This window comes from Rhinolophus sinicus, chromosome 10 (genome assembly GCF_057876585.1).
Source record: "Rhinolophus sinicus isolate RSI-liver-muscle chromosome 10, RSI-T2T, whole genome shotgun sequence".
NCBI classification, from domain to species: Eukaryota; Metazoa; Chordata; class Mammalia; order Chiroptera; family Rhinolophidae; genus Rhinolophus; species Rhinolophus sinicus.
The window spans coordinates 1,460,710-1,474,773 of NC_142510.1; the positions used below are offsets into that span (position 1 = coordinate 1,460,710).

General features: G+C 57.4%; 1 protein-coding gene across 1 annotated transcript; it reads right to left on the reverse strand.

Annotated features, from left to right (window-relative positions):
• Positions 1–65: 65 nt before the first annotated feature.
• On the reverse strand, positions 66–12,317 carry PLK1 (polo like kinase 1). The gene is made up of 10 exons (XM_074322852.2): positions 8,705–12,317; positions 7,907–8,075; positions 6,539–6,683; positions 5,609–5,702; positions 4,124–4,343; positions 2,283–2,438; positions 1,210–1,287; positions 901–1,055; positions 619–801; positions 66–531 (listed from the first exon to the last, which is right to left on the reverse strand). Exons 1-10 carry the CDS (start codon positions 9,110–9,112, stop codon positions 325–327), a joined length of 1,815 nt encoding a protein of 604 aa, XP_074178953.2. The 5' UTR covers positions 9,113–12,317; the 3' UTR covers positions 66–324.
• Between the last annotated feature and the right edge of the window lie 1,747 nt (positions 12,318–14,064).

The window sequence follows — 14,064 nt, forward strand, 5'->3', positions numbered from 1 at the left end:
ACTGACACAGCCACGGTGCGCCCGGAGCCCAGGCCCCAGGCGCCCCTCAGGGAACACAAGGAGAAAGAGATTCACGTGTTTAATGTGTATAAAGACGAGGGAAGGACAGTGCCGAATCCAAGAGCGACGTTCTGCACAATTCATACGGCGGGGTCCCGAGGGAAGGGCCCAGAACCCACACCAGAACATGTACAAAAATAATTTACAAAGCAGCCCCACCTGCGATGCCACGGGTCTGTCCCCGGCCCTCAGGGCTCGGGGCACACGACAAACTAAGCAGAGGGGCCACGGTCCCGGGGGGGTGGGGGCACCAGTCCGGAGGGGCTACGAGGAGGCCTTGTGGCGGCTGGTGACCGAGCGTGAGCTCAGCAGCTTGTCCACCATGGTGCGCGCGTAGCGGAGCCGGCTGGCCAGCTCCCGGGAGCAGCCGTACTCCTCCAGGAGGCTCAGGCGGTACGTGCGGAAGTCCCGCTTCTCATTGATGTAGGTGACGGCGGCCATCAGGGGGCACAGGATGAGTTTGGTGTGGTCCTGGGGGGAGGGGGCACAGATGGAGGGTGATGGGGGCGCCCAGGGAAGACAGCCCCGCCCCCCACTCCCTTCCTGCCGCCAACACACCTGGAAGAAGTTGATCTGCACGCAGCCGTTGCTCAGGTGCAGGACGATGGCGCTGCGCGTGCGGAACCAGGTGCGCAGGTAGGGCAGCCGGGCCAGCTCGTCCCCTTCCCGCGGCGTGATATTGGCGCCCGCCTTCAGCAAGTGCTCGCTCATGTAGTTCCGGAAATACTTGAGGAGGGTGATCTGGGCGGAGAGAGAGAGGGCGTCGGGGCTGGAGGCCGCCCTGCTCGTGCAGCCCCCCCCCCCCCACCCGCGGCACAGGCACCCGGGACGCACGCTCACCTTCTTTAGCAAGGAGTTGGGATGCGAATTCACCGTGAGGTAGGACTCCGTGCCATCACGCTCGATGTACTGCAAGCTGTCACCGTCGTTGTACAGGATGAGGCGTGTGGAGTCATTGAAGAGCACGCCCACGCTGTTGTCGCACAGCTGGTACCCTAGCGGTAGTGGGGAGACCTCAGAAAGCGGGCAGGAGGCCTGGGACCCCCGGGCTGGAGGTGGGCGAGTTGAGCGAGGAGGAGCCGGCAGCCAAAAAAGGCAAGAGCCTGGCCGAGTCCCGGGGTCCAGGGGCCACACGCGGGAGAAACCTACCGAGGCCGTACTTGTCCGAATAGTCCACCCACTTGCTGACCCAGAAGATGGGGATGCAGGCGGGGTCCTCGGCCTCCTCTGGGATGGAAACAGGAGACGGTTGTCAGGACCACCCCTTCCCTCAGGTGGCCACACCAGGCAGGCTCGCTGGACTCCACAGGGCTCAGCCAAGTGGCCCCAGGCCCCCAGAGCAAAGCAGGCCCCTGCCCCCGCAGGCTCAGACAAGCAGCGGCGCAGAGCGCCAAGCCCCACTCCTTCATTCAGTTGACCCCGTTAATCAAAGGCCGATTGTGTGCCAGCCAGGGACTGTCATGGGTACAGTGAGCAATGACAGAAACCCCGCCTTCACCGACAGAGCTCCTCAAAATAAATATGGACAAAGTATTTAAGTTGCTTCCATCATGGTGTGTCAGTGGCTGGCGGATTATCTAGTTTCCCAGTTTTGAGTGATTTAAACATTGTGAGAAGAGCGACAACTCCAGATGTCACACTCAGTGCCTGGATAATCCATTCTGGTGCATACAGGAAACCAACACAGAAACTTGGGAACATATCAGGTGAGAAGTGCTATGCAGAAAGACATAGCGAGTGCAGGGGGTGACAGGGCTAGGAGTGGGGGCCCGGGTGGGGAGCTGCTCATGGAGGGGGCACTGGGGCAGACAGGTGAAGCTGAGAGTATGGGCCCTGCAGGTATCTGCAGGGAGGGCGTTCCAGAAGGAACAGAGAGAGCCAAGCCCTGAGGCTGAAGCACGTGTAGGTCTGTGACTACACTGTCCTGATGGCTAACCAGGAATTCACCGGCCAGAAGAAACGGTGTGTGCAAGTGTAAAAGGCAGGATCCTGAGGCGCTGGAAGAGGGGCACTCATGGGGACAGAACACGAGTCCGAGAAAGGAAAGGGCCGGACCCTGGAGGGCCTTGGGCGCCAGGCTGACTCATGGGGGTTTTAATCCACAGGAAATGGGGAGCTGACCCTATGGAGACAGGCCTGGACGAAGCAGCACACTGCAGGCTGAGACTGCCCTGCCCTTTCCAGATGCCCCAGGGAGCCTCCACAGGCCGCACAGTGCCCACCTTGCCTCACCAACCCCCGCTCTGAGGGCTTGGAGGCATTGACGCTGTGTAACTGCTGCAGCATGTCACCAAGGTGGCAGTCAACTGCGTCCGTCGTCTCCCGGACCGCTGGTTCCTCCTTTTCTCGGGGCCGCTCAGACACAGGGTTCCCCATGCCTAGGAAGAAGATGGGACATGGTCATTAGCTGGGCACAAAAGCAGCAGATGTGGAGGGGCTGGGGACCCTTGCCACAGCTGGCGCTCTCCCCAGAGAAAAACTCTTAGCTGCCTTTGCTTTGGGTAAACTGAGTCAGTGCCAGGTTAGTAGAGCGCATGCTCTAAGGACAGCAACAGCACTCACTGGTACCTCCGGGGCCAGGCCATGCCCTTTAGGACACAGAGTGTTAGACACTCAGGCCTCTGACCCTGCAGGTCCCTCAGGGAGACAGCTCAGAGGTACCAGCAGCTCGGAGCTGCCCGCTGCAAACTCAAGAGAATAGAAGCGTGGGAAACCACAAGGAAGCAGGATGAGGTAAACAGGACTTCCATGAAAACACAAGAGATTTTTCCAGGCCGGCCTGGTGGCTCAGGCGGTTAGAGCTCCGTGCTCCTAACTCCGAAGGCTGCCAGTTTGATTCCCACATGGGCCAGTGGGCTCTCAACCACAAGGTTGCCAGTTCAACTCCTCGAGTCCCGCAAGGGATGGTGGACAGCAACCCTTGCAACTAGAAACAGCAACTGGACCTGGAGCTGAGCTGCGCCCTCTGCAACTAAGACTGAAAGGACAACAACTTGACTTGGACAAAAAAAAAAAGTCCTGGAAGTACACACTGTTCCCCCAATAAAGTCCTGTTCCCCTTCCCCAATAAAAAATCCTTAAAAAAAAAAATCCTGTAATATTAGATTTGAATCAGATACCTATAAATTACTACAAGAAAAGTAGCAAGTCCACAGTGGAGAAAAAGATGGCTGTATGCCAGGCTTGTGTCAGCGTTTAATTTCCTGAACTTCGTAACTGTGTCGTGTGCTGTGGTTGTATAAAAGACTCTGTTTCTGGAAACATACATTGCAGTATTAAATTGTAAAGGACAGGACGTATACAACTACTCTCAAATAGGTCAGAAGAAAGGAAGGGAGGGACTGATTGACTGATGAAGCAAACGTGGGAAAATGTGTTAATTGTGGATGTGGGTAAGGCGGGTAGAGGAGGTTTTTGTCTAGTACACCTTTTCGTAAGTTTGAAAGAACAAAATAAAATGTTGAAAAAATGTGAATCAGAAATATCATCATAACTCAAGGTTTTCTCCCCCAAATTGTGGACTTCCTACTGCTATTTTCTGAAGAGACTTAGCAACAGTGACAACCTGATCAATGGCACGTGGTTTTTATAAGAAAATGTCCATCTTTTTAAAGGGACGCACACTGCCGTGGACAGGGGTAGGGTGGTAAGGTGTCTGGGGTTAACGTGAAAATACTTCAAAGGAACAAAAAAGGAGAGACGAAGCAACTGTGACCAAATCTTGGTAAGTGGGGGCCTGGAAGTCTGCTGCCCTCGGCTGTAGGTGTGTATCTGAACTTTTTCATACTTTTTCAATGAACTGTGCAAGAGTGATGCTAAGAATTTTTCAAATGGTCAGAACTTTTCAGGTGTGGCGTATGATGTCTTTTGGGGCCTAATGAGCTGCTTCAGGCCTGTCTTTCCTGAGAGGGCTGAGGGGACGGGCATTTGCCACAGGAGGATGGGGCTGCAGCTTCCAGGAGCAGGGCCTGTTCTACTGCACCTGAGATCTGGGGCCACCCACCCACACCGCTGAAGCCCAGGTGCCCTCTGGGGGCTGCTATCTCCCCAGCCCCCACTTTACCTTTATTGAGCACTGAGAGAGGCTTCCGGCTGCTGGGGTCCAGGCTGCTGGGAGCGATGGAGAACCTGGGAGGGATGGTGAGGCAGGTGATGGGGAGACGGGCGGGGATGTAGCCGGAAGTGAAGAACTCGTCTTCCAGCAGCTCGTGAATGGTGGGGCGCGCCGTGGGATCCGTCTGCAGCATCTTCTGGATGAGGGAGGCGGCCACGGGGTTGATGTGCTGGAGCAGAGGAGGGAGAGAGCCGTAGCAAGATGTGCTGGGGACCGAGGTGGCACTGCCACATGCAGCCCTCGTCTCCGACACGCCCGGCAGTGACACAGACAATGCCAAGTACCCCACTGCCAGCTGTACTGTGCTTCTCCTCCCTCTTGAAACTCAAGGTCGACGTGAGGTCATCTGGCCTTGAAGTTGCTCTTGCTTGCTTCAAGCTGCTCGCCACTAAGACAGCTAGCACTTGACAACACACATTTTGAGGTCACAGACCTGGTTTGAGTCCCAGTCCTGTCCTGAACACCAGCTGTGACAAGGAACCCGACTTTCTAGGGCCTTGCGGTCTTCATCTGTAAAATGGGGGCCCAGCACAAGCCTGGAGCCCTAGAGAGAAGACTCCAGGGGGTACAACCTAGCACGGTCACAGGCGCAGTAACAGCCTGGTATTAACTGTGCACCTACTAGGTGCCAGGAAAGTACTCTAAGCACGTTACCTATGTTAACTCATTCGACACTCATGAAAATGTCTAAGGCGTGGAGCTCTCTATTACCACACGTCTCCTGCAGACGAGGAAACTGAGGCACAGTGAGGTCGAGCACCTAAGAACACGCACGTGGTAAGGGGCAGCGCCAGCATCCACTGGGTCGGCTCGAGGACCCACACTCTGAACCACCCCAGGCTGTGTTCGCCTGACAGTTCAGGACTGTCTGTCCCTAGGGGACCGGGCATGCGGCCAGGGCACCAAACTGGAAAGCAGCCACAGGAACAGGCTCTTCCCTTCGATGCGCTCAGGCTGGCGGTTGTGGAAACACACGCGGCTGTGCACGCACAGTGGTCCAGGAGCGCTTACTGCCTGCAAGGCACTGGGTGAGCTGTTAGCCACGTGCCTCCGCTGTACGGACGGGGCTACTGTCGAAGCTCTTGGCCCCCTGCCCTTTGAATCACGACAGTCGGCTCCCAGCGCTCCCGTGGCACCTCTACTTCTGTCTCCTGCTCCCTGTCTTTTCTGTGACTGTTTTTTCACACATCTTTCAGGTGATCCTCGCAACCTTTGGGAATCGACAAACTCTGCCCCCGGGGGGAAGAAAGCCTTGTGCACACATGTCCAGTTCTGTGAGCCGTTTCAGACACGGACCCTCTAAAGCTACCCAAGGAGTGGGGTTGACCCAGCTGTGTCCCCAGGATCTAGCTGGGCTCAGTAAACAGCTTTTCTTTGGCGGGGGGGAGGGGGCCCAAAACAAAATAAATGTCCACGTCCGGTGTCTTTAGTCACCTTGGGTATACTGTAGTCATTCTTTTTGATGCGGAGATAGGTCTCTTTCAGGCAAGACGTCTCAAAAGGCGGTTTACCCACTAACAAGGTGTACCTGTAAGCACAAGGTGGGGTTGGCTCAAGGCTCCTGGCCAAAACGCTGATGCAGGAGGAATCGTCTCAGGGCCAGGCCGGAGGCCAGCACCCTCTGGACACTCCCTCTGACCCCGAGGACAGTCCCCAAGAAGCAGGACACAGGCGATGAGACCAGGGGTCCTACGGGCCAGTGTTTCTCAGTGTCGGCCTGCACTTTCCAGGGCCCCAAGGTGGGTGGGCTACGGCTCCTGCAGAGGCAGCTCCACGCTAATTGTCCTGTACTAAAGCCTGAAGCGTCCATTTGATGAAAAAGCTCCACTGGAAAGGAGGATGCAGGCCGCTGCCACAGGCCATTTCTGTCTCTGCAGGATCCAGCCGACACCAGTCAGGAAGGTAACACCTGCAAGGCTCCGCGCCCCCAGCCACCTGTGACGCCCTGACCCAGGCAGACCACGGGCACCCCGTCCCGCCAGCAATCCCGCCCGATGCTGCTTTCTGGATCGGCGGCTCTAGAACCTCCCTGAGCACAAGCATCAGCCAGGGATGCAGCTGATTGCAGGTTCTGACCCAGCCGTCTGGGCCCCACGAGTCTGCATTTCTCACAGGTTCCTGGTGAGAGGCTGCTGGTCTCTGGACCAGACTTTGAGAGGCGAGGCCTATGGCAGATTGGTGGAGACCTTCCCTCCCCTGCCCCGGCCCAGGCTGTCAGGATCCTATAGGATACACCAGTGACAGGAAAAGGAATGGAAAGTAGGCTTTGTTTGGGGACAGTCTGTCCTCTGAAGCGGCCTTTCCACGAGCAGGTCGGTTCATAGGTGAGATTTCCAAAGGGGCCCCTGCTGAGGCCCAACTTACATGATGCAGCCTATGGACCACACGTCCACCTCGAAACTGTGTCCCTTCTTGCTCAACACCTCGGGAGCTATGTAATTCGGAGTCCCACAGAGGGTCTTCTTCCGTTCCCCGTCATACTCGACTTTGGTTGCCAGTCCAAAATCCCCTGGGACAGAGAGGAGACACTCAGGTACGGGCCTCTGTCCTCTGTCCGTGTGGACAGCCGGCTCAGGTGTGACCTCCGAGAAGGGGGTTCTCGCATCCCCCGAGCCTCTGCTGCTTGTGTGCCCAGGAACCCCCCCCAGCATGCTGGCCAGGGATTGGCCTCCCAGGGGCCCTGGGAGCCCTCCCCCTGGAAAGGAGAGCTAAGATGGGGATAGCGAAATTCAAATGCCTTCAGGGATCAAGCAAGTGAACTTCCAGACTGTGATGAGGCACCTTTGTGGGGTAATAGGGAGGGGTGGGGACTGTGGCAAACCAGATGGGGTCTGAAAGGGACAGCCTGTTCAGCCCAGCAAAGAGCTGCCCTTAGGGAACGCTGTTCCTGCTCTGCTGGACTTTTTAAAAGGGGCCCCAAGTCAAAACTTATGTCAAGCCTCTCAATTTAAAAAACGGGAAACAAATTCAAATTCTTTAGGAAAAAAAACACTGTGTAAGAAATAACACGTGTTGGAGAAGCTGTGGAGCAAAGGGCCCCCTTGCACATGGCTGGTGGGAATGTAAACTGGTGCAGCCACTATGGAAAACAGGATGGAGGTTCCTCAGAAACTTAAGAACAGAGCTACCACGTGACCCAGAAGTCCCTCTTCTGGGTATCTACCCGAAAAATTTGAAAACCTGTGTTCATAAAGATGTATGTACCCCTATGGTCACTGCAGCATTATTTACAATAGCCCCCAACAAGGCAACAACCCAGCTGTCCTTTGATAGATGATCAGACAAAGAGGGGGTACATATAGGCACAGTGGAATCCCGCTCAGCCATAGGAAAAATGAAACACTGCCATGTGCTACAACCTGGATGGATCTGGCGAGTATCCTGCTAAGTGAAAGAAGTCAGACAGAAAGGGACAAGAACTGTTTCACTCCTACGTGGCATATAACATAGAAAGCAGCAAACAAACAAACTCGTAGGTACAGACACCAGAAGGGTGGCTATCGGAGGGAAGGGGGTAGCGGGAGGAGAAAGAGGGTACAGGGAGTCAGAAACGTGGCATTGCAGGGAAACAGACTTTGGGTGACGAGCACACAGCCAATCCACAGTGATGTCCTGTAGAACTGAAGGCTGAAATCCAGAGCCGGCCATCAGCCGGGGCTGCCGACTGCCGGCTCCCTCCCTCTCCCCTCACCCCCACTGTGTAGCATCCGGGCCACAGGCCCAGCACCTCACCTATTTTCACCTCCAGGTCCTCGTTCAGAAAGAGGTTGCCCAGCTTGAGGTCCCGATGAATGACGCGGTTCAGGTGCAGGTACTGGCAGCCCAGGACAATCTGCCGTAGGTAGTAGCGGGCCTCTGGCTCGGTCAGGGCTTTCCTGCGTTTGTGCAGCTCCAGGAGAGACTGGGTGGGGGAAGGGGAGAGGGAATGGGGGGTTGCTACCGAAGTCCAAGGGCGGAGCCGGCAGCATCAGGTGAAGGAGGCCCAGGGCCCCCTCCCATTTCTTCTCTAGGACAACCAGCATCTGGACTCTCCCCTGAGCCTGACCTCAATCGTCCAGGGCACCCCCTCTCCCACTAGCTCCCTGACTTAGGACGGCTATCTCAGCTCCCCTCCGGCCTCTGGGCAGCAGCAGACCCCTTTGCTGACCCTCCCAAGTCTGGCTCCACCCACTGTCTCCCAGATCCAACGCCACTCCGGAAGCTCGCGTCCACAGCACCCCTTCCCGGGGACTCCACCTTTAGCAATCCGGAAGCCCTGGGGTTCATTACCAAGGTTCCCCCAACTGGCCCCCGCCCTCGCCCACACGCAGCGTCCAGGAGCCACCTTCCCTAGCAGCCTGCACGACCGCGGCTCCACGTCACCGGAACCCCCTCCCCCGGCAGCTCCAAGCTCGGCCGAGACGTTTCCCACCCCTAAGCTCAGGGTTCCCAGCACCTCCTAGCCCCGGGCGCCCCTCTTCCAGCAGCTCCGGGTCGGAGCGCCCCAAGCCCGGCCCCCAGCAGCCCCAGTGCCCCCGCAGCGACACTCACCCTCCGGCGGCAGAGCTCCAGCACCACGAACACGAAGTCGTTGTCCTCGAAAAACCCGTGGAAGCCCACGACGTGCTGGTGGGCGAGGCTGCGGTGAATGGATATCTCCATGGACATCTTCTCCTTCTGGTGCGGCTTCAGCAGCAGCGACTTGGGCACGATCTTGCCCGCGAACACCTCCTTCGTGTCCGCGTCCGAGATCTCGAAGCACTTGGCAAAGCCGCCCTTCCCCAGAAAGCGGCCCCGCAGGTAGCGCCGCCGGCTGCGTGGGTCCACTAGGACCTCCGGGATCTCTTTCGCCGGCGGGCCGGCCGCCGGGGCCGCGGGAGCTGCAGCTCCGGGGCCCCCGGCTTTCCCTGGTTCGGCTGCTGCCCGCGCCAGCTTCCCTGCAGTTGCCGCCGCGCTCATGTTCTCTGAATTACTCAGCGGCCCTAGCAGGGTCTGACGCCGGAGCAGGTTTGACACCGCTCGGCTCCTCCTCGAATTCAAACGCGGCGCCGGGAACGTTACAAAGGCCTGCGCGCTACTGATTGGCCGCGGGGATTTAAAATCCAAACCCGCCCGCCGCGCGGCACTCTGGGAGCGCTGTGCCCGCAGCAGCCTTTTAACCTCACCCAGTCGGGGGAGGAGACACGAACTTGAGTGACTGGGGTTCACCCACAGCAGGCACGTGGGGTGGCTGGGCAGCCAACCCGAGGAGAGCGGGAGTTGAGCGTTTCTCCCTTTCTCGGCGGTCTGGGACGCTCCTGCAGCTCAGAGGCACCTCCTCCAGGAAGCTTCCCAACACCTTCCTCCAGCCCCACCCGCCTTCTAGAACTGAAGCTCAGGATAGAGACCGGGCAGCGCCAAGAGGTAGCTTGGGAGACCCTTGGCACAAGCCTCCCACGCCATCAGCTCTCTCCAGCGACACCCCAAATAAACTACAATCGAAGCAAAACCAGGATGCTGGCCAGGAATTTGCACGTTCAGGGCAAGGCCCCTCCTCTAGTCCTGCCAGCAGTGGCTGCTCCTGGAACCTTCTGGCTTAGGGAGCAGCTCTTATTAACCCGCGGTGCAGGGGCCGCCGGGATCACCCTCACCTGGGAGCTTGTTAGACCCCACTCAAGGCCCAGGGCAGACCTGCCGGGAGACTCTGCCTTTCCATCTGCCTGACGATTCCTACACACACACAGGTTTCAGAAGCACCGCGCGGTGCTCCACCGTGCAAGCAGGTCTGGCTTGCTCGCGGCTGGATTTCCCAGTGCCAGGGAGCAGACCGGTGGGCACAGTGCCTGGCAACGGGTAGGCCGAGGCCAACTCTGGCTCCTCCCTTTTAAAAATGATTCATTTTACAGCACTCAAAAATCAACAGAGGTCACATAAAAACCCAGGTCTGTGGCTTTTCCTGAAAAAAGCTAGCGGCTCTGGCAACCCTATGCCTGCACACTTTCCCAGCTTGTCACTGGTCCCCGCTGTGTCCCCTTTGCCCCTTTGCCTGTCTGGCCTCCGTAGATACGTGAGTGGCAACCCTGGCAAAACACCCAAGTCAGAAGCCCTTCTCTGTGTCCCTAGCGCCCCACGAGGCGTCTGATGGCGCCTAACAAGAACCCCCACATTCTAAGTCGCTCTTTAGCTGCCTCCCAATAAACGGAGAGGCGGTGATGCGTCCCTCCTACCCCATGTCCCAGGCTCCCAGAGCAACGCCAGGTGAAAAGCAGTGACAAATGTTTGCTGAATCAAAGGGAGTTTAAAACAAATTAAGTTATTCTTTATCCTCGTGGTGTGTGGTCTTCTTTCATTTTTATTGAAGTTGATTCTATGTACAGAAAAGGTGTACATATCACAATTGCACAGCTCGGCGACGTTTCACACGCTGAACACACCCATGTAAACAGACTGAGAAAGAACGCTGCTGACACCCAGAAGTCCCCTGTGACCTGTGTTGGGGGTCCCCAAGGCCACCCCGTCGTTTGATGACTTATTACAGCGAAAGACTAGGAAGCAAAATCAGCCAGGGGAAAGGCACAGAAAGCCAAGTCCGGAGGGAAGCAGGCACAGGCCCCCCGGAGTTCTCTCCCAGTAGGGTCACTCGTGCTTAATTCCCCAGCAATGAGCTGTGACCACACATGCCAAACGGTGTCTACCAGGGGAGCTGACTCGGTGCCCAGTGCTTTACCGGGGCTGCTCACATAGTGGCCCCTGCCGGGCACACCGGATTCCAGACTACCACAGGAAAGCAGGTATTCAGCAAACCACACAGTCTACCCACACAGTTCAGGCAGAGTGAGCCGCTCGTCCTGCAGGGAACAGTGAGAATCTCCCCCAGTGCAAGTTCCCAGGCGCCAGCCGAGGGCCAAGCCACAGCAGGCCTTCGTGAGGAGAGCAGCCGCAGGCCTGCTGCTACCGTGTCTGCGAGCTCACCCGTCGGCCCAGGTGCCTGTGCACCAGGATCACACAGAAGGGTCAGGCCAACATGCAGGACTGATCTCAGTACCTCTCAGGGTCCTGGGTTAGCCAGTTAAAATCAAAGAGCCCCATTCGCCATAAAAGCCCACCTTCGAAAGCCAGGTGGCCTCCTCCTCCGTCTTTGGGAGTCGTTTTACCCCAGGCACTGAGGCCGGTACAGCACAGCTGTGGCCAGGGAATCCAGGCTGACCTGCAGCCTGGACCAGCATGCTGATGGGCACACAGTGTGACCCAGAGGACACATGCGGTCCCCCAGAAACGAGCTAGGGACGTTAGGGTACCCCAGGAGGGACGTACACTAGTCAGGCGGAAGAGGTTCATAGGCCCCCCGGGACGCCTCCCTCCTACCGTGGGGCCCTGCCCTGGGGTTGCCAGTCCAGTCTGAGAAACTGGTCCAGTCCTCGGTTTCCGAGGGACTGCCTATGGGGAGCCTGCAGGAGCCCAATGGGAGCCAGTGGGAGCCAGTTCCACACAGTGTTGCTTGCCCATGATACCAGTTTATCCATCACATGAGTGTGGACGGCACCTGGAGGGGTTCTGCGTGGACAGTGCGGTCACGGTGCTGCCAGCTGTGCCCACAGGCTCCCCAGTTTGCACTCAAGGGCGGGCTTCCGGGAGGAGTTCTGCAGAACAAAGATCTGAAATGCCCTCCACCTGCCCAAGGCTCCCCGGGGCCAGGTTTTTGCTTTGTTCCACTGTCACAAAACCAGCGTGTCTGCCCAGCCGCAATCCTAAGTCTGCATTTGTCAGTCACCTCTTACTCGCATCCAGGCCTTCCGTCTGGAAGGACTGTGCGCAAAAGCCATAAAAGCACGTAACCAGAAAGACGTGCTCAGGAATTGGTCAAGATGTGCTATATGCTGAATTGTCATCCCCCAAAATTCACGTGCTGCAGCCCCAACCCCAATGCCTCAGAACAGGACTGTATTGGAGGTGGGGCCTTTAGAGCAGTGACTAAGATAAAACGGGGTCCTTAGGGTAGCCCTAGTCCAATATGACAGGTGTCCTTAGAAGAGATCAGGACACAGACGCACAGACAGAGGGGTGACCACGTGACGACACAGGAGAAACCGAGGACAGAGGCCTCAGGAGAAGCCAAACCTGCCGACACCTTGATCTCGGACTCCCGGCCCCTAGAACTGAGAGACAATGAATCTCTGCGTTGAAGCCCCCCCCCCCCCCCCCCCCCCGTCTGCGCTATTTGGTTACAGCAGCATGACCAGACTCAGAGAGGATGAAATCCTGAATTCTCAACAATTTCAAAAAGCGTCCCCATAACCTCCTCCCCCTTTTATCCAGAGAGCAGCCTAGAAAAGACGAATCGCCTCCTAGAAACAGCCACACGGGAGTCATCAACCTACCTTACCCAGTGTCTGTTCCAGGGCAAGTGGGGAGGCAGGGTCAGGCCATTGGCCGCTGTGCCAAGTTGCAAATAATCCAGAAGCAGAACAGTGAGCTATCCCCCAGAGGGGGCCCTGAGGCTCATCTGTCAAAAGCAGGAGGAGGGGTCACAGTCACCACGATGTGGCCTCCCCTGACTGGCCACTTTTGGCAGGGATCACAAGTCAGGATGCAATTCGCCTCTGCAGCAGAGAGAAAGGGCCGGTCAGCAGCTTGACTTCAAGGGTCCCATCAGAGAACAAACCCTTTGCTGTGGGCATCTGTATGTGACCCAGATGGTCCAGCTGGCAGCTGCGATGTGTGTGTCCATGATTCCAAAAGGTCCTCGGTCTCCCATGGTCCCGGGACCTAGTCCTGTCACGGACCGTGTGTCGGCTTCCAGTCCCGCGCAGGTCCCGGGGAGGCAGGCACAGAGCATGGTGGCCGGTCTGTTTTCAGCTTCCCGTCAGGCCCCACCGACCAGGATCAGTGAATCTGGGATTCCCAGGGAGCCAGCGGCTTTTCTTCCGCAGCAGCAGAGGCAGAAGCTGAGCGCCAGACAGCCATGGTCCAAGCCCAAGTGAGAAGCGAGGCTTTTCATCTTGTCAGTCTGAGTCCAAACTGACCCACTCAGAAATACACACATCAGACTGGACAGCCATCAAGCAGTCTGGCTCAGACATTAGATTTCAGCAAGGGCTCAACAGGGATTCGACTGCTTTTTCAAATTCCAAATGTGCGTTTCCATCCAGGGATTGCCTCTCTTTTCATGTTGTCTCCCTCTTTCCAGAGGCTCCAATAGACAGAAATCATGCCAGCAAGAATCATCAGTTACGGAGACTTGCTCTGGTTCCACTTCTCAAAGAATTTAAATTCTAATTCACTGGTGGCAAAAAGCAAGACAGCGAATCCCACCGTGCACGGAACCGACCGTCACAGTCCCTATACATGTTACCCATTTGATGGACGAGACATCTGAGGTTCGTCGGGGGGACAGCTTGCCCGGACGTGCAGGGCTAGGAGCTGACCTGCCACGTCCAGCGCCCACGCCCTTCGGCACTGTGATGGCCTTCGGGAAGCACCTCTCAGCCTCCACGAGAGACCGCTCGTGTGTCTCCCACTAAGCGGTCCGCTCCCGACGGGCAGGGCCTGGCTCCATCTCATTCTCCACTGAGCCTCCGGGACCCAGGGCAAGGCCTGGCACTCGGCAGAGGCTCAGGGAACTAACTGTTCGCTGCGTGACTGAGCGACGCAGCACGAGCTGGCTCCACCTTCCCTGCCCTGAAGGGCAGCAGGGCGCGGTCTACAAAAGCACAGCGCCGCCCCTGGGGGCTCGACAAGTGCTTCTGCGACCATGGACTTACAGCAATGGGTCCAGGCCGGCAGCGCATTCTGCTGACACGTTTTGAAACCAGCAGGCCTCTGGACATATTGTCCCCCCCACTGCCAGTGCCACTTCAGCTCCCCAGACGCTCCCCCCGGAGATGAGCCAGCTCGACCTGCCCCGCCACTGCAGCCGCCCAGCTGTGCTGGAC